At 39.1% G+C, this 21,264-nt stretch overlaps 1 protein-coding gene across 1 annotated transcript; it reads right to left on the bottom strand.

The window, feature by feature from the left end:
* Positions 1–262: 262 nt before the first annotated feature.
* On the bottom strand, positions 263–21,064 carry LGMN (legumain). The gene is made up of 13 exons (XM_062638080.1): positions 20,857–21,064; positions 13,054–13,151; positions 12,137–12,218; positions 11,533–11,618; positions 8,974–9,049; positions 8,432–8,494; positions 7,444–7,510; positions 5,502–5,620; positions 4,747–4,836; positions 3,819–4,016; positions 3,004–3,174; positions 1,830–1,897; positions 263–1,074 (listed from the first exon to the last, which is right to left on the bottom strand). The coding sequence occupies exons 1-13, from the start codon at positions 20,995–20,997 to the stop codon at positions 1,035–1,037; spliced, it is 1,299 nt and encodes a 432-aa protein (XP_062494064.1). The 5' UTR covers positions 20,998–21,064; the 3' UTR covers positions 263–1,034.
* Between the last annotated feature and the right edge of the window lie 200 nt (positions 21,065–21,264).

Genomic DNA, 21,264 nt, shown 5'->3' with positions numbered 1-21,264 from the left:
TATCTCCACATGTAAAAAGGCATGGACAACCTGAAACTCCTTTGAGTCACCTCATAGCCTATAATCTTCCCCATTTCTCATTTTCTCAGTCACCTCTAAGGAATGGTACCTTCAAATGTGACTTTAGGCTTTTGATACTTTTGTTGTTGTTGATTTTGGGTTGAGGTTTGATTTGTTGGGGGATTTTGGGGTTGATTTTCTTTTTTTGAGATGACCTGCCTTATAAAAGGCTTACAAGGGACAGAATTTTAATGCAATATCATAAAATTAATTAGGTCTCATTTATTTTCAGGACACAAGATGTCTAACACTGTATTGCCCTGTAAGTTGATGACATTGTCAACTTCATTTTTATTCACAGGCAGTTCCCATACTCTGTGACTTCCCACAGGTTTGCATGTATATACATTTAATTATAATATACAGTTGCTAAATTTACAGCATTAGGTATTTGTGTTTTTCTTTGGGAAACAGTGCTTTCTACCCACAAAGCCTTTCACTGTTCACAGTTTAACTGTGCTGTTCACATCCAGTAGTTCCCAAAAGCAACTAATTTCTTTAAACTCTTAAGAAGTTAAAGCTTAAAGAATAAGCTTTGGTTTCTTCATTCTTTACCAGTCTGCAAATTAGTCACCGCAATAGAATTCATTAACGTTTCTTAAAAAGCTTATAGTTAGCAATAGTATAAAAGAAAAATAAACTCCTGAATTAACAGCAATGTTTAAATTTAGCACAGATTTAACAGTCTCTGATAGGTGGCCTGTAGTGTTCATCCAGAGATTCTGAAGAGCATTGTATTTGAAGCAAATGGTCCATTTGAAAGTTCCAGGTGGTCTGTCAAGCCAGCAGGCTGGCAGCAGCTGGGGACGCAGAGGAGGGCACATGTATTGCTCACGGTCAGGTACTTCAGCTCCCAGCACAGTTCCAGTACAGTGGTTGACTCTTTCATGTTGCATCCATGTAAAGTCTGGATTGTTACAGTTACGAGACATTATCACTTGTACTAAGGGTTATATTAGGGACTGCTGTTTCCATTAATACCCAAGGCACACTTTATCCATGGCCAGGCATATTCTGCAATAGAGAACAATAATGATAAGAAACTTTTTAGGTCCTGTGCTCTCAAACCTCCCAAACTGACTGGAGCAGGATACCACCAGGAGTGGGGGCAGCAGTTCTCCACCTCCTGGGTTGCATGTGAACGCTGACTAAATTACAAGTCTGCCCTCCCCTTCCCTACTCCTCTGCTTTCCTGTCAAATTTCTTCCTCTCACGTGACTCACAAGCTAGGATCTCATTCTCTGCTACAAACTCCCAAGACAGAATTCCACCACCCCACGGCTCTTACCTCCAGACCATTATTTTCCCTGCTTTCCTAACACAGGTTCGTAAATGCGGGCCCTTTCCTCAACAGAACGGAGCAATGCTGTGATCTGTTTAGCCAGCAGCTGAGGGGGCAGTAGAGAAAATAAGCAGGACCCAACCTTGCCTCTGGGTAAGATCATACAAGAGTTACAGGGCAACACCCTTGCACCAGTTGTGCTATTTTGTTATGCGGTACACTGGGATCCTCTGACTGGCTGTCACTTCCCCGAGGGTCTTCAACAAGGAAATTAAAGGGTTACTGGGGAAATGGATCATTATGAGTGGGAGAGAACTACAAATAATATGTTGTCCAAAAGAAGTACTCATAACTTTAGAGGGAGAACTTTAACTGACTAAATGGTCAACAGAGCAGAACACTTTTAGCATTAACCTTCTTCTGCCTATTAGCTTCTGCTTTTTTAGCCATAGATAAAACCACACAGTGTATCTGGAAGCCTCCTTACCTGTCAATGGGGTATCCTCCTTCACAAAGGTTGACCAAGGCATACAGCTGTCTCAGTGCATACTCATACTGAAATAAACAAATACTGGTAATCATTTCAGTGACAAACAGCAGGTATTGTTTCTCCAAAAGAAATTGTGGAAGTGATTATTAATATTCAAGATGTTTAATTACCTATATAGCACTAGGCTAAATGGATCTTTCTTCTGTTCACTTTGCTCTTTGAACTTCATTAGGTAAATTCAGCTGTGGCTACACACTGGTCCCTCAGGCAAGGCTCACCCATCTAACCAATTTCATTCAAAAACCCCTCACATAAACAACAACAATAATAAAAAACCCAACCCCAAATAAACAAAACACAAAACAAACCAAACAAAGCTAAGGGGGAACTAAAATTTTAGAGCAATGAAGCTGCCTAACAGCCTGGTTAATTAGAAGGTCCAACTGAAGGACTGCTTTTCATCTGTATACAGTACTTGGATCTTGGCCAACTGCCAGGTGATCCCACAGCTTTCTGCTAAAATCAATTAATTTGCTGTTGACTCATTTTACCACATGCCACTGCCCACTTGGGTTATCTTGCCTGACATCAGGACTGGGTTTTCTGGAATAGGAACTGACCTCTCATTCTTGTCTAAACAGTGCTCAGCACAACAGGATTTGACCTTCAATTGGGATCCCGGGAAGAGCAGACAGTAATAAAACCCCTAAACTAAAAGGTGGCTCTCAGGAATTCAACAAGACCATGGAAGTAGCAGCTAGGCTATTGCAATGAACTATGCAAGCCACAATCATATACAGAAATCTAATATACTGGAATTAGGAATTCACAGTGGTGGTGCTCATGTTTCTGTTTTCCAGTAAAGATGCCTCAAGCAGACTTATCTAATACTGGGATTTCTGCAGAGGGAGTTGATGAGAGGACAGCACTCATTAGTAAAATTTAGGGATTATTTTGGGGTTTGTTATTAGTAATCTTCTTGCTTATCTACAGGTGTACTGGAAGTCGTTTCCTGTTTTCAAAAATATTACTTACCCTTTCTGCACAACTAAGCTATATGACTGCCCCCAAGCTACCTTTTAAATAAAAGCTGATTTTGCAGACATGCTAATAACTTCTGTGCTTGTTTTTACCAGAAGGTTTATTGGGTTACATCTAATACTTGACTTACCATGGCTAAGTGCCAGTTGAAGCAACGAGTTTTGAAGTGGTTCACTGCTGACTGGTAGCAGTCATAATTGCTGATGGTCAGTCTGTCTGACAGAATTTGCTTGGTCTCTTCTTCTGATCCTGTCACTAAGGTGATTATCTTTCGCATGGATTCTTGGATAAATTCTCTCACCTGCACATAAAACAATAAGAACCTAAACCATGTTTTTTCTAAACCTAATCTGAAGACTGAAATGTTTCTTTTCTTTAAACCTCCGTCAACTCCTGAGGAACCTGATTTTGCCATTTCTTTTTAGCACAGCTTTTTGAACCTTAAGACACAAATGAAAACTAGGGAGAGAGAAACCCAGACTCCTGGCTCCCAAAATCATACACTGTCTATCGTTCCAGCAGAAGACAGAAAACACCACCAAGAACAATACTGACTACCATTCTGCAAGAGCTATTTGATCTGGGAGACTTCAGTTCTACTGAAACAAGAATTTCTCTATTACCACCGAGTAAGTCCTCCCAGCAAGACTCCCTATGGATGCAGATGAGGAATTTCATGGCAATAAAAGCTGAAACTGAATTTTGCATTTGCTAACATTTTCCTAGATAATCACTACTGAATGTGCCTTGTGAGCACATCCCTGAATTTTAAATGAAGAGTAAACCATCAGCCAGAGGTTACCAGTTTGAAAAGGAATTCTGCTGCAACTTGCAAAAACTCCAAATAATCCCATTGGCTGCAGGGGTGTTCCTTCCACTATTGCTTATGATGGAAACGAATCTGACCTGGTGTAGTTCAATTATTTATTTTTTTTTTGTGCTTACCTCCAGGTGTGCTTTCATTTCTGCAGCAATCTTCTTAGCCTCATAAATGTCATTGGTAACCATCAGCTTTCGCTTCATGATTGCAAGAGGCACATCAGGACTAGGCGTTAGGTCATAGTGTTCCACAGATGGCAGAGAGATGGGAACAGCTTTCTTCCCCATGCCCTGAAACTGCATCACTTTCATGGAGGAGATGGTCTGAGGGTTAGAAAGTAAACAAATGGAAAATGTCAATCCCCTTCAGTGGGTAGTCTGTCCCTTCTTTGCCATGCAAACCTAACTCTCTAAACTTGCGATATTAGAGAAAATAAAGGAGATGATAGAGTTGTGTGCAGGTCTGCATGTCTTGGGTTTTTTTAATAAAAGGGCAAGGCTGCCAAGAATTTGGGAACTTTTATTTCCAAAACTCACTGTGGGAAAAAAGATCCATCAGGTTCAGTAACGTGACTTTTTTTTTTAATTAACAAATATTTAATCTGTTGAATAATGGGACTACTATAAATGATGTATCACCTCTTAGCTCTTCCCATGTGAAGGATCAGTGTACTTATTAACATTTCATTAATATTCATAATATGGCTGGAAGTGACAAATACCCTTCTTATACTTGTCTGAAGTGTTACATCTCTGGAGGAGCTTGGAAGACAACTCACATCCTGACTCCCTAGATTAAAACACAATACCAGGCTGTACTTCTTTTAGCATCATCTCTTAAATGCTCAGTGGTCTTCTGAGATGAACAGTTTCATTTTCTAAATCAAACCTGCCAATTTACAGCAGAGCTTTGGGGAGCGGTGGGTGTGTGTGTTGTTTTGGGGTTTTATTTGTTTTGTTTTGGGTTTTTGGGGGGTTTTTGTTAAGGTGTAAAAGTATAGAGCACGAAAGATTTTAAGATATATCTGACCAAGAAGCCCACTCCTATACATACTCTGTTTCCATACTGCATCACATGGCTGGTGTTGGTTCGTTTCTTCACCAGCTGAAACTGCTTGTGGAGTGTTTCTTTTCTTAGATCCTCCTGTATGAAGAAAATTCCATGTGGTCACAGATACTTAAATTCAGCTATTCTAAAAATGCAAGGAAACCTGGAAAGGGTCTTAGCTGTCAGTATGTAAAGGAGGTATAGTGCAAGAGCTACACAACCTTTGAAAGATAAAAGTAAATATTGAAACAAAGATTTGACAGCATATTCTCAAATTGCTTTTAATGATCTCCTCATCTCCCAGCAAATGGGCAAGAAGGGAATGGGCTAGCATACAAATCCCAGATTTGTTTCACTAATACTGTTTCCTATTATGCTAACAAATGGGTTAGCCACAGTTCACTAAGGATCCCTGAAGCAGAGGAAGAACCTACTGAAGTACCCAACTTGTTTAACAAATTTGCTCAGAAAAGCAAATCCAGATTATTGAATTATTAGAAGCTAGACAGTTTCTAATCTTAGAAATAACAAAAGAAGACAATGTTTCCAAAAGTTAGTTTCAGAAAGAAATTTAGTGACCCAAACAAATAAAGATTATAGATGGTTTTGAATAGTAGATAAATACTTTTACCAAATCAATCTGTTGATTTCAGTCTCACATAAAAACAAGCATTTTCACAAATCCTGTAAAGGAGCTATTTTTAAAAAGCCAAGTAATTTTTCATGCATGGAAATGCAGAAACCTCATCTAAGTAACTTACCATATCTGAATCTTCCATCCAATTCACACTGTACCAGTCCCCAAGATAAGTCTGCCTTTCATCATCATAGTAACATGCATACGATGACTCTCTGGGATTGGCAGCTGTTGTGGCATAAACTGTAAGACAAATAGAAAGTAATTTTTTTTAACCCCCTCTATATTATTTAGTACTGAGCTGCACATGATATATTTGTCTAAGTATTTTGGTTTTCAATCCCTTCTAAATAGCAGGAAAGAAAGAAACCTGCTAATCATTCTGTTCAGTCGACCTCAATGCTGTTAGAATACTTTCAGAATACTGTTAAAAGAGCTCCTTCCTTGCTGCCAAATGTGTGGTCTGGGATGTTTAAAGAAGAATATACACTTCTATGGAGAAAATCTACTGCTGAAGAACTGCCTGAGAATACCTGTGCACTGACAACATCTATACGTTCATTTTCTTTAGCAATGATGCCTTTTCCCCAAACTTGAAGTAAACCCTCTAAATCATCTTTTCTTCTAGAAAACCATAGAAAGGTTTGGGTTGGAAGGGACCTTAAAGCTCATCCAGTTCTAAGACCACTGCCATGGGCAGGGACATCCCCCAGTTGCTCAAAGTCCCATCCAACCTGGCCTTGAACCCCAGGGATGAGGCAGCCACAACTTCTCTGGGTAACCTGTGCCAGTGCCTCATCACCCCTGAAATGCCATCTTCTATAACACCCTACACTGAGAGAAAAGCAAAACAGGCCTCTAGAACATCTGCCCCAAGCACAGTGTTCCAGTAAGTCATCTCTTATATATACATATACACAATGCCTGTAAACACATCTTACAGGCATTAAGACAAAACCTATTTTGGCTTTTTACCAAAGTCAACTCATAGTATACTTGTGTAACTTCATGAAAGTTCCAAGTTTCAAAATGAGAAAGTGTTAGGTATGCTTTTATAGAGCTATAGTGTTGTTTCTACTCAGAATGTACCTAAAGTTCAAAAGCCAAAAAACGTCTTAAATCTTGTCCATGTAGCAAGTGCTCCTCTTAGCACCCTTTAAAATGTTTACCAAGTAACCTGTTAAGCTTTGTACTTTGCTACTGAAAGCTGCCAAAGACAGCTTCCTACTATAAATTATCAATTTTCTGCCTTTGTAAGTCCATGGCAGAGCTGGTGGTGAAACCAGAGAGTCCTTGGACTGGAAATTCCGAACAGAACAAACTTTGAAGAATGCAGATTCTCTGAAGATTTATGTTGAACAATCATCAATATGAAACATAGTGTGAACTTTCTGTAAGCCTTTGACAGGGCTCGAAAAAATCTAGGTGGGTGCCAGGCAGCACACTCCAGGGCCAAAGAGACAGGAAGCCATGGATAGGCACATGGCTGGTCTTCCCTGCAGTCACAGCTTCAAACCTACAAGATAGCCAGATCATTCAAGTCTCCCTGCCATGGAGCAGGAGTCTGAAAAGGACTTCTTGTCTAACCAAGGCTGAGCTCCCAGCTCTGCAGCAGAGAGCTTAGAAACCCTGAAAAATCTGAGTTCCGTTTCCTGGGTTATTATGCAAATAAGTATAGCAAAATTGAGCGGCCTGGTGTCTCCTGAGTACCTTTGCTACTCAATGAAACTGATAGCAGGAACTTCACACCCACTGTTAGCAGTGCTGAGGGAGGCTGAGAAAGGTCAGTATAACTTACTACCAGTTAAGGGCAACCCCATAGCTCCTGAAAACAAATGGTTTTTCAGCTTCTCAGTTGCAAGAAAAAGCAAGCCCCAGGAGCGTTTGTAAGACTCCATTAATTCCTTAAAAGGAATTTCCCATAAATGGAAAATATTACTTTCTCTAATTCTTGTACTGTACTCTATTAAGACTTCTACTGCCTTGAACCTACCCTTGACATGGTATCTGTTTAGGTCTGTTACAAGTTGTGACATTTAACTCCAGTAAGTTAACTGATTGCTCACCATTGATATTATCAGCCAAATGATTCATCATAGACCCAGACTCACACGCTTCAATGTAAAACACCATCTGTAAGATAAACCAGAGTCCTTAAGAAATTCCATGAGGACATGGACAAAAGTCCTGCAATGCTTTTCAGTGGTAGCTAGATGGCCTGTACTGCCGTACCTGAAACAAGAGATATCCATAATGCTCTAAAATAAAACAAAAGTAAGTAGTTCAATTTTTCATTTTTGGGGAACTAAAGTATGTGGAAAGGGGAAACAATCACATTGAAAAGATGTCATTAATCTCTACAGAATCCACACGGAACTACTGACTAATGTACAAAGAACAAATCAAATAGACAGTCACTAAAGAGTGACACAACATACACAGACACAGCGTGCACAGTAATGCACCACTCCTGAATGTGGTATTGCTGGAACCAATGGCTATTTCTGTGTTCCTAAATACAGCCAGCCATAGTAGACAGATTACTGCAGAAAGTTGCTTAAAAAAAAGGCAAGCTGCTAAAATGTTTTAAATATTAATTTTTTTGCTTAAGACTACATGTGATGAAATAAATGCACATAATTTTCTAACAAGAGGTACAGTCTCTTAAGCTATATTAGTAACTGTATGAGAAACATGGTATATACAGGCTACCTGTAGTAACAGTGCAGCCTGAAGCAAAGTACAGGAAGAGTCAGGTACATATGAGAGTGTAGTAGTTACAGATGGTGTTTCTCCACCGTTGGTCAGAATATATACCTTTATCAGAAGGCAGTACACTACATCTCAACATCTATTGCAGATATCAAGTAAACTAAAAATGGAAAGAGAAAATTTGGATAGGATCAATACTTTTAAATACAAAATCCTAATCCAAATTCCACTGCACAGCAACAGCTTCCTCCTGTTTTAAATAACTCTCAAGATGAAGACAAATGTCTCTCTTCTGTGCCAGCTGCTCTTTTAATCTCACAATTTCTGATAATGCTTGTTTACCTTCTGGTATTTTTTGTGATGATACATGTACCAAATAGTCTTATTCAAGTCCTTCACGTGAAGCTGTAAAATAAGAAGCCTTGTATTAAAACCACTTATGTTCAAGAGATACACAATTCACTTAATAGGGATAAATACTAACTGTTGTGGATATGTATACTGTTTCCCATCAAATATATCTGGTGCTTTGCCCAAAATACAACATTCTCGTATTTACCCCTCCGAAAAAGGTAAGTAATGGTCCCACATGATAAGTATAGTGCACCAGAAAGTCGAGTCGTACCTGTGTGAAATAGTCTGCTTGGACCATCAAAGTCCAGTGAAATACTAAATGACATAATTTCACCTAAGGTCTTAAATTCAAACTGGAAAAAATCCAAACTGTGCTGATGAGAAGCATATTGCTCTTTTTCTGCCCCCCCCCCCCCCCCCCAATATGGCAAAGCATCAAACATTTTTGTGTTTTACATTTATTAGTTAGTATTTTAGTATGTCACTAAAAGGATGGTTCTTATGACAAAGAAATCTCCCAAAATACTTACATCATCATCAGGAAAAGCCAGAAGTCCTGGAGCTCCATGGTCAGTGAAATAAACAAACACATGATCCTTGGGACCACTGTAATGAAAAAATTGCAAACAAGTTTCTCCTAACCACTCCAACCTGATCTTCATCACAACAACAATCATCTGCTTCTCAATGCTAAGACATGTCAATATTTGAAAATAATACAGCTGAAGCTGGTACTACCTTTTTCCTCTCAAAGCATACTACTTTGGGTGCTTATGAGAAGAGGTGAGTGTCTGCAAAAGGAATGAAAACAGGGGTATAAGCTAGTCCTTCAAGCATGGGGAATACAGCAATTACACTTTATGTTTCAAACTGTAAACTGATTGCTGGTAAGGCAAGGGCTGGCACAGTATGGTGGGAGCACAATTGGTTTTTCATGTCTATCTGAAAAATCTGTTATACCGTAGCAGTCTGCTTAAAAAGGAATGTTTCTATCACTAAATTATACTGAGGCACCAATTATAAAGAGATAAACCACAAAAACTTCTTTGTAAGATCCTTAGGTATGTTTATGTACTTCCTTGTTATCTGCATAGCCATACTTAGCCAAATCAGTGTCAGCCCATATCTCCATGAAGAACTGATGTGTATACGATCTCACACATTAGGCTAGATTGGCATTTGCACTACGTCAGCTGAGCACTGCACGTTCACCAGCTTTGATTCCCCAACATCTGTGTAGTACACAGTTTGCCATAGATTTTTATTGCACTCTAAATCAAACAGATCACATTTGGGTGATGTTAAGGTCTTGCCCTAATAGCCAGATCTGCAAACGGATTTTGCTTTTAAACTGTATTCAGGGACAATTAAATACAAAATATGTGAAAAGACTGGAAGGAGCCCCCAAGACCTCCTCTTTTCCTCTGCATCAGTGGTCCAGAAATCTGTATTTGCTTTTGCTCTTTCCTGACTGCAAAAAGGTGCAACTGCAGCAGCTCAAGCATCTGCCTGGCTGATAACCTGCTGGTTACGGAACAAACAGGAAGACAACCGAGGGGCTTTCTCGGCAGAGGATAACTGAGTTCTTGTCCCACCAAATAGAAGAAGTCAAGCCACTTGGAAATTCACATAAGAGAGCCTAACAAAGAAAGGCTGGGTGCTATTTTTCTGGCTCCCACTCTTGACCCTAAGTCAAATACAAGAAAGCTGAAATGTAAATAACAAGGACTTTTATATGTGGGTTTAAGATGTCCTCCTGTGCAGCTGAAGAGTCCTTGGCCCCCTGTGTAGCCACTCCCTTATTTGACTTGCAACATGAAGCTTTCCCATGGGAGGTGTGTTTCTGAAGAAAAAATGCTTTATAGTCACTTCCTGGCTCATTCCAGCTACTACGAAAGGACAATCTCGTAAACATGCAGGCATTCATTAACTTTTTGTCTAGATGCCTTGCATATATCATTTTCTATTTCAGCTTTTCAAGATGAATTTTAAAGAACTGAGAGCAATAGTTTATTTGACTGCTGTCCTGCTCCTTCTTCCCAGTGCCAGGGCAGGATTCTTCTGTTTCATTGCTTTGACTCTAAAATTAATCTGTCAGATGAAGATAGGCACTTAGACAATTTTTCTTAAACTATGTTAGTCCTTCCAAATGGTCAGATTTAAATTCTTTTACAGCAAATACCATACATAAAAAGTATACCATAATATAAACAGTACTGAGCCAGAAATAGAACACACTTTACAAAATAGGCATCATAATTTCATATCTCAAACTCTGCAGAAGCATGATAAGTAACTGACATCAGGTATCTTTCCAAGAGGTCTTCTAATTAGGCCCTCAAATATATTGCTTTTATTCTTGAATAACAGATCTTACGTTCTACTTAGCCAGTTGACAATTTATTATTGTTCATATATTAGAATACTGCCAAACTTACAATCATTTCTTTAACTTAATTTACAAATACCTTAGGCATTAATACATCCAAGGTTAATTGCTTATACTACTTTTTTAATCACAAAGACTTTTTTGTATTAAATATAAACTATAATTCCATTTCATTACATTCAGAGCCTCAATAACCTTACCTCTGCCACAAAGACCAAGGCTGGGATTAGACATGCAACTCTTTCAGCTGATGAGCTATTTAAGTTATCTTTGTCCCTCTGCCACAGACTGCTAAGTCTCACCACTTCAGGTGCCCAGTACAACTGTTTATGTACATTAAACGAAGTCTTAGCAAACCCCTAAAACAAAAACCTTAACAAAACTCTCACTGAATAATCACTTTTGCAAAAGACAGCTGTCTAAATAACAAATACCTTAATACAGTTGATACTGTAATCCAGAGATTTTATACTGGACTCCATACAAGTTGAATATCAGCAGCTGCTTTTTGGTGTTTAAGAACAGTTTAAGATAGTTTAAGAAACAAGAACCACTGAATTTCTAACAGGAATGATCTGGAATTGCCTTTAATAGTATTGCTGGATTCTCAAGTTGCTCTAATTTACCCTATTCTTTTGTTGAAATCAGTGCCAATGTACAACTACACATGCAATTATTTTCCAAACTGAACTTCTCCTACCTTTTCAATACTTTTCCTGATCCCACCCCCTTCATTGCTTCTGCATCTCCTCTGAGAACAGCAAGGAAGTTCTTTGGAGTAACATCCTAAGGATTTAAGAGAATTAAAGTTAAATCTGATCATAAAACGACAACAAAATCTTCATCTAGAAAGATGGTTTCTGAAAATAAGAGTGCATGCGTGGATGGCAAGTTTCGCTGGCCATCCCTTTCAATCACTCATTACATAATGTATGAGCCATGATGACTCACTGAATCCTTAAATCACCAAGTTACTGGATTACTGTTCTGATTTAATGAAACAATTAGTCTTACACAGCTGTTCTTCAGAATGAGTTACAACATTTTTGAATGCAAGACCTTTCCTCCTTTTATTTCATGTTCCAGCACAAAAACACTGTAAAGGTTTACTTATATGACCACTGCTTCACTTCAAAGCATTTATTGTTTATATTCGTCTTATGAACACCAAATGTCATCCATACCATGCAGGCAAATAAGCTGGAGGCTTTATACTATGTGCATTTTGGAGTGTAAGCTACAGGCTGGAAGGATTTATTCAGAACACTGGCTAATGCTACACTTTCCCTGTGTTTTATTCTTACCTCCTTTGTGTAGTCCTTGGGCACTCCAGCATACACATCTGTGCCATTAGGCCTATTGATGACAATGCCTTTTGTAGGGTTTCTGAAAGTTGAACAGAACATAAATATGAATGACTAGCCATGTGCCATACAACAACCACATAACAACTAGGAAACCATTTAAACTGTTTTGACTGGCCAGCGTGCCTGGGAGAGAGTATGGATACCTGCACCATGCATCGTTAAGTGATCCCAGAATATAAACACCTTTTCACTTCGGCCAGTTACATATGCTTGCTTCATGTGTCCTTACCCTCAGAGTACCTTCATGTTTCCCACCTTAGATCATGCTGACTACCTTAAAACGTAGGCAGGTGGTCTCATATACTATCATCTCTCTTTCAGTGTTCCCTTAAGTCCCCTTTACTCTTTGCTCCCAGTACTGCTGTGCATATGAAGTCCACTGATTTTTCTGCTGAAGCCGTTTCAGAATTACAAGCTGTATCACTGAACTATTTCATATTGACAGCAGTGATACACTCTAGGCAGTCATCAAGAATGAGACATGTACACTGCTGAATGTACATTCTGGGGATTAAACTGATATAACATCCTTTCAAAAAGTCTTGCAAGTCATACACAGAGCTCCTGTACACCGTTACACCTGGGAGTTAAGGTCACTTAGTGTCATAACAATGAAGCTCTGCAGTCCTCAGTGCCACAATTGATGCTGAGTTGTGGAAGTAAGGCTTAGGAAGCTCAGGAGCACATTTCAAAAGAGAATTATTGTGCTCAAGGATAAAGTATCTCCTTTGAGCATCACAGGCGGTTTTAAAGGCTTTTCTTAAAAAACTACTAAAAACTGAAAACACATTTGGTGACTATGGTGTGCTTCTAGTTACCATATAGCTTGTGACCAGTGCACATTCATCACTTACTCATCATTATCAGCAATGTCATCATACATCATGACAATGATCTGCTCATCTGGAATTCCATTTCGGTGTACAATCTGGTATGCATGGCACACATCTGCCTGGAATTAAGCAAATTTTCATTATTAGCTTTAACAGAGATTAAAGACCAAAAGAAAAATAATTTTGCAGGTCTAAGAGCAGGCACTTGTCCAAAAGTAACCAATCGCATTCAAACACAAGATATTCAGTGTTGCTAGAGGGGTGAAATGCACAACTTAAACCAAAACTCGATGTCTTTCCCTAACTAGGAGTAGACGCATTAATTGATTAAAATCTCTCCCTCATTTACATATTTTGGTTTCTCATTTAAATCAAAACCAGAAGTTACTTCAGACTTGGTACAGATGACAACATTTAACAAAAGGTTCTCAGCAGTGTTCTGTGAGAAAATCTAAATGAAACCCTTCTGCATTGCCAGACAAAGCCAAAATGTGCCAAGAAGGAGAAGTAAAGAGTTGGAGTTCCACCAATTTCAATTAGCTCTGCACCAAACCTGCATGACTAAGCAGCAAAGACTATCACTGGCTCAATCAAGTGTGGTTTACCAATCTATCTCTGCAAAGATTTTATTAAATTTTGTTTTACTAGATGAGAATTTTTATTAAGGAAGATTTCCTTTTTACTTATGTATTTCTTGTACAGTAACAACTGAAGCAGCTTTGTGGCAAGAAAACAGAATTCAGTGGAAAACAGAATTGCAGAATTCAGGCTTTTTTCCTGACTCATACAGGATACGAATAAGCAGATTTTCTTTACAAAACCATCTTCCTATAACGCGGAAATAACAATAGTCATCAAAATGATATTATAGTAAATGCAAGTCTCTCTCAGAATGCTAAATTCTTAGTAACCCCAGCCCAAATAATTAACTTTAGAATTGCAGTCTGTGAACGACCTAATAGGATATTAACAATTATCCCTAACCTGGAGAACAACAACCTACCACATGCTAGAAAAAGCTGTGCAGATTTAATAGAGGAAATCTCATCTAACAAAGGCACTCCAAATGCAGGCAAGAACCAAGTTTAAAGCTTACTTCTGTTGAACTAATCTAATTTCCTTTTTCATAAACCAAACTGAAGTGGTTTAAGTGGACCTATGTTAAGTTCAGATGACTTAGAAGTATTAGTGATTTTGACTGGAAAGGACACTGTAAAATCCTGTCACTTTATAATCCTTGGTTTTCGAAGTACAGTTGAAGCTGAGAAAAGAGAGTAGTAGTGCAAGATTCTGGGAAGGGTGAGGCACATTCAATACTAATGAATTCTCCCATAGCAAAATCTCTCCACATGACTAACCCTGAATGCTAAACTGTCCTTACTAAAGCAGTTCCATCTCCTACTATGCAGGTCAGCCTATGTTCTCTTCCACCCACCTCAGACAATCTCCACCATTTATAGCTCTGCATTTCCTTGTATAACATTATACTGTCTGCTGCCTCAACAAGTCAAAAGGTAGAGGTTAAACAGAGATATAAAGGCACGACCTATAATGTGAAACAGCAGTGTGCGGGTTTGACTAAACATGTATTTCATTTTCACGAGCAACCCAAGCAGAAGAAAACAATAATCAGGGCTTCTCTGCACTGGTTAGTGAGTAAATCATAGATCCCCTCTCACTCTCAAGATATAATACACTTCTGTTATGCTGACAGAACCAGTTATAGGCTGGCAACACACAGAAATGCTTAGACATACTATCATGATATTATATTAACATATTCAAGCAGCAAGTGTCTGTGCTCCCACAGCCAGTAGGAACTTCAGAGGTGTTTTTAATCAATACCACAGTACCCAAAATCAGTCACACTTTGTAAACGTTTTTTTTTTGTCTCTCTTTCCTTGTGATTCACTGACTTTGCTCACTATGTCCTGTCTTTGTAAAGTCAACACTGGTGATAAATTTAAATGGGTTAAATTCCCTAGTGTGGCATCAACGTAACAACTTCCCTCAACTTTAACTTACGCTTCAAGGATTGCCTCAACCTTTTGCTAAGGGAGCTGTACCCGCTGGTAGCATACTGATACCACCACATAAGCTAGAACAGCAAAACCATGTTTTGTTGCTAAAGTAGGACAGTTCTGAGTAAACAATTGGGGGGTTTTGCATAGAATTAGCTGACCTGACTAGCTACCTTTGATGTCAATCATATGCTCTTCCTGTTCCTTTCATACACGTTAAAATAAACAACCCACCTCTATAAAGCCAGAATACAGTCTGCGGCTAGAGCAGGGAGGCGTATGTGAACCTAGAGTACTTGCTGTTGATTTGTAACTGCCTCTCAAACACTGCTGAAACCACACTAAAAGAGACAGCTAATACTGTTCTAGATCTCTTATTGGTATTACTGCTGGTGGTTTAGTAAGTGAAATGGATGCTATGAATATTTACTGGATAAATTGTCACTAAATGCAAATCACGCTTTGCGGCCATGATTTGGTGTGGGTAGCAGCTGCCCTGCATAGAAGAGAGGAGAAGATGTACCTGTACACCTGCTACTGCACAACTGACCTCACGTGCCAGCTCCAAAATGCACTCTGTTAATGGCATGGTTCAGAGCTTTCATCCCCAGGTTAGCCTTAACCTGTTGCTACATCAGCAAATTTCTATGGAAGGTTTATAGTTAAATCTGCATAAATACATAAACACCTATACTTTGAAAGCATGAGGATGAAAGGGGGAATTTACCTTGTCTCCTGGAGTGGGCATTTTGTTTCCCAAAATGTACATTTGGGACAAAGTCTGAAAAGGGGAAGAAGAAAAAAAAAAAGTAGACTGCTTGGAGGGGTGGGGGAGGTGGGAAGCTGGAAAAATGCATTTGTTTCATGACACATTCAAGCATAAATAGTTCCTGAAGGGAAAAGCTTGGACTTCTGTGAAATTGGTTACTTCTGGTCTTATGACTGCTAGATTCGTGGCCAAAAGGTATGTGTAATGAAGTGTCAGCTTAATTGAAAAGTGCCACTGTTCCCATTACAGGTACACTGAAATTCCATGGCCCTAAAAAGAATGAACTGTAATATATATATAGTAGAATGTCTGAAGTGCCAGCCATGTTTCATTCCTCTGCTTAGACATACATCAGCCAAAACAGTAACTATAATTTAGAACTTAAGGAAGGTTTTCCCATAGCTTCAGTCACAATTTTGTAAACACAATGAGGAAATGTTAGTGAAGTCAAGTACCCAAGGGACCCTTAATGTCTGTTACCTGCAAGATTGGAGAATTTAGGACTATCCTGGAATAAGATACTACTTTGGTTGGTAGTGTCCAAAACCCTGAATAAATAGAGTCCCTGACTCATAATGCTCAGTAAGACTAAAAGCAACAACTGAAAACACACCCACATACGCAAATATAAATGTTTTTATTTTCAGCATTTTAATTTTGCCAGACTTTTTCAGCTATTTTTCTCCTCAAGCGTGTTCTCCACCTTTAGTAAGGCTGTGTTTCACATCCAGCTCTCCCACTGTGTGTTTTGCAGTATCCAGAAAGTATTGGTCTGTCTCTCCCTGATCTGTTTGTGAAGACAGCTTTAGGTTTGAGTTAGCTGACACAATTACCTCCAAGGACAGGCAGAAGTATACATGAAATTCTACTTCGCTTAAGGAGAACTAGTTTGTTGACTCAGTCTTTAAATCTACCAGTAAGCATTTAGTGCTATATTTGCTCATGTATGCTGCTAAGCTTTCCAGAGATATATCATCTAGCTCTGCATACTAGAGAGCCAAGTCACTTTTCCAGGGAATGGTGGGAGTACTCTTTCTCATATGCATTATGAGTGCTTAGCTGCATTTAGGGCATAGCAGCCAGTCTGATAATAAAAAGGCTGCTACAGAGAAGTCAGCGTAACTACCGAAGAGCAGAGAAATGCACATCAATAGTCCTTCCACAGCCCAAGCAACTCTAATCAAACCAACTAAGATACATATAAAAAGAACAAAGAACTGAGATCGTGTAGTGCATAAGGCACTACACAAGCTAGCTTTGCAATGACAGTAAGCCTACCACATTGGGCTGTATACTATTCAGAACACTTCAAATTTATTTCAGGGACTTGATGAGATAAACGTGTAAGACAAGTTTAGATCATCCTGATTAGGAAACCGTCACAGTTCCACCATTACAGAGGTAACAAGTGCCTGCAAGTTGCGAGTCTCATTCACAGATAAGCGCAAATGGTGGTTTTTTCCTGATCTTGTCTACATTTGAGGTTTGCATCACTCATACTGGATCCTGACCGCTGACAGCTGAATTACGAGCCTTAGAAGCAATTTCAGATTCCTTGAGGTTACAGGTGCAAACTTGGAGTTTCCAGGGTCTGCATATTCTTTACAAATTTACTGTTCATACAGTACATACAATGATGGGCTGCTTTTCCCACAGTTTTTCATGTATGAAATTGGAGAAATTTTTGAAGGTGTAAACTTCTCCTTTCATGGCTGTTTAGTCCAATGGACATGTATTCCCACCAGGTAACTACTGCAGAAGGCAAAAGGGTTTTTTTTGATTGTGTCATGTGCAGACAGCATGCAAAACAACTGGAGCTCACAAAATATAACTGTAATACAAACATACATCATTTATTAACTATACCCTTAATAGCTGAACTGAGTCTCCTGAGGTCTCAAGTTGCAATGGGATGAGTGCTTAGTTGCATGTAGAGAATAGCAACCACTCCGGTAATAAAAAAAAGTTGCATTGAGTAACTACTTACAGGAACATTCACATCTACAAATCCACTTGTACACAGGCTAGGTCAGAGGAATTCTGAGGACAAAAGATGATGGCAGAAGGAAAGTGAATTGGAGTCAAAACATTTTTTTCTGCCGTTTCTCCCTTGGAAGGCAAAGAATTAACAAATCTGCAATCCTGGAGCCCTGCTCTGCTTTCTGAGAGTACAGGTATTATTCTACTGAAAACTAACAAGCATTTCTGCATGTGTTCACTATGGAATTACTTCCTTGATGGACGAAGCACAGAACTGGAAGTCCAAGTCCTGTTCCTGGTTCCACTGCAAGTGACTTGAGCAGGTAATTTTTACAGTTCTTTTGCTCCCACCAGTGGAAGGTGGGGAGCACTAACACACACAAAGACATGGGGATCAGTCTGCATAATGTTTCCAAGAAACCTGTTATAACTCCCAAGATTTCTGTAGTACCTTTCCTCCTCTGTATAACTCTCCTAAAAATCTATGGTTCAGCTGGTTTTGCTGGGAACAAATTTCCCCAATTTTTTGATACCCAAGGCACCCATCTCTGGATTACACTTCATGGCACACACCCCATGGACTTTCCACAACTATTCGCTGGGTCTGCCCTCGCACTACAGGTGCTCACTCCTGCCAGGCCCTTAAGGTTGGCCACGAAACGCCACTAGGCAAGACAACACAGGCTGCTGATACACTGGTGTCTTCTGTGACTTGATTCTTTTCATAAGAAGTTAGATGCACAGTATCTTGCCCAAGAGAGGTAAGCAAGAGCTAAGCCCCATTCTGAAGGATCTGTCACACAGACTCCCTTGAATTATGACACTGGTTTCATAACTTTGGTGAGACTATTAGTGGTGTTCCAATTCTCCTTCTTCCCCAAATGCTAATACTGTACCTGAAGCAAGCGGCAGAGGTTAAAACAGAGAAATTTCTAGGATTGAAATACTGAACAATCTGACATTGCAGATATTTTGCACTGTTTGGAGATGTTATCTCCAAAATAAAAGTGTTTAAAAAAAAAAAAAAAAAATCCATTCTCTATTTTCTAACCTTGAAAAGTATTTACTTAATAACTCTGCAAAGCATGATCACATTCAGAAGTAAATTTGCTTCTGTGAAACTGGCATGTTTAAAACACTTACTGTTGAACACAAATATGCAAGTGTGCGTTCTGTGTTCTTCATAACTTTATACCTGACAGATATACTTGCCATTGAAGGTTTACTGACAGAAAGGTTAAAAAAGCTTTATTCTTGGGTAACTGCAGAAGAGGCATTTTCATGAGCCACAGCTTCAAAAAAGTAGTTTTATTTAAAGACTTAATGTTATGGAATTAACTCCTCCTAGAGTGGAAGGGAGCCAGCAAGACTGGTTATACAGCAATAGCAACAGCCAGAGCACAACTCATTAATTATGTATTTAGACACCACAGAGCAGGCAGTGATTGAGTACAACTCAAAACAACTAGTATTTCTATAATTGTTTTCCAATTTAAACTTAAAAAATATCTGTTTGTTTTGTTTAAGATTTAATTTGAAATAGGAATAGTTTATACTAGAGCTATGATATTCCAACTACATCAGGTTATATACCTATAATGCAAGGAGCTGGCAAAATCTCTAAAACAAGTCTGTCAAGGTGCTGAGCTAGTATTTGCCAATAACAGGTTCTTCTCCAGATGCAGCAAGGCTGTCAGCCTGGTTCATTTAGTTCTAAGCTCATCACCGCACCAGAAGTTACAAATGTGGGCTGAGAGGGGAGAAAAATGTAAACATAAAATGCAGTGTGCCCAACACATGAAGGCTGATTTCTTCCACAACCAACACAAATAGAGAGGATGAAGCCTCTCTAGATTTTAGAGGAAGTTACATCAAAAATAATAAATATTTTTAAAGTTTCAGTGTTCAGCAAATCAGCTGTACCCAATGCATTTAATAGAGTTTAACTTTTAAAATGCTGGTTGTGTACACTAGTGTTTCAATCTCTGTTCAAGTTCACCTTAACCAGCAAGAGCTGAGTAAACTATTTCCTAACATTTAGAAATATGCAAATGTATACATAAACCAGAAGTAAATGGACCCTGTTCTCCAGGAAAGCAAGAGGTAGTTCCAAGTTTAGAGCAAAGACTGCATTTAAGTGTAATTAATCTGTTTAAGGGATGGTCCAAGAATTCCCCAAAGGGAAAAAAACTGCTGTAGTTTCCTGGCTGCTGATTGAACTTAATCAGAGTTAAGTCACTTGGGTTTAATCCTGTGCATGCTGACACTCAGACCACTATTTTACAACACACTGGCTTTGACAGCAGTGTCAAGCTCAGGAGTTCCTGTTCACTTTTCTTCTCTTTCTGTCATTCACTCTGATCCCTGCACCTTGGTGCATCGTATCTTTCTTGTGCCAACACAACGCTGAAGCCATGCTGTCAAATACAGTAAGCAAACTGATTCAAATTAAAAAGAGCACCCTCCTGCATGTCCTCCACCCCACAAAAACATACTGTGCACTTGCAGCCTTCGCAGATTTTTTTTAACTGGACAGGAGGAATATAAGGAACATAAGAGAAAAACAAATGGAAGGAAACATGCATGTGTTTCAAAAATAAGGTTTAAATCTAGACATCATTTGTTCACCTGCAAGTTGGCATCGGATCCTCTAGACTACTACTAGAATATTTAACCTAAATGACACAGGATCCCTAGGATGCAGAAACATAGATGGAGAATATTGCTCCTCCTGCTGATGACAGCTTTTAAAAAGATGCAAGACTGGTCAAAGTTGTAAGCAAAAAAAAAAAATAAAAAAATCCAACATGAAAAGAAGCAGTGGAAGAGAAATCTTGGGCAAAAATAACAAGGATTATAACCAGGCTCTGAGCAAATCTCATTGCTGTGTGTTTTGAAAAGTTCACACATTTCTGGAAGCCTACAAGTAGAAGCACTTGCCCATATGACAGAAGGCCCGAGTTAGTTTAGGCAGCTGTTATCTCCCTGCAAGTCTCAGAGCAGGCATTTCCTGGAGTGTGGCCAGCATCAGCATGTGGGACTGGCAGTCCTTACCTGGTGTCGATAGTTGTACCAGCCATTCGAACCTGCAACAATCACCACCCAGTGCTTGCCTCCATCTTCAGGTTCTTCCATGGGGAACGTGCTGATGCCCAGTGCACAGCCCAGCAGCACAAGTGCTTTCAATATCAGCATCTTTATTTACTCCACAAATGGAAGAGGAAAAAAAAAAATCCCTAATGAAGAAGATTGAGAGAAGTAGATCAGAGGACACCTGTCAAAAATAAATGCAAAACAAACATTCATAGTAACATAGCTGCAAGCTTTTGTTGCTTGTGGGTTTTCTTTGAGTGTTACAGACCATTCAACCCACAGTACAATTTCTGGTCATGTCTTCCTTTAGTACCAAGCTGCTACTAGTTACAGAAGTTTTCTGTCAGCTATCAAATCTGCCTGAAAGTG

Source organism: Pezoporus occidentalis, unplaced genomic scaffold, assembly GCF_034315485.1.
Source record: "Pezoporus occidentalis ecotype Australia unplaced genomic scaffold, CSIRO_AGI_Poc_V1 ctg115, whole genome shotgun sequence".
Lineage (NCBI taxonomy): Eukaryota > Metazoa > Chordata > Aves > Psittaciformes > Psittacidae > Pezoporus > Pezoporus occidentalis.
This window is presented reverse-complemented; position numbering and strand designations above follow the sequence as displayed.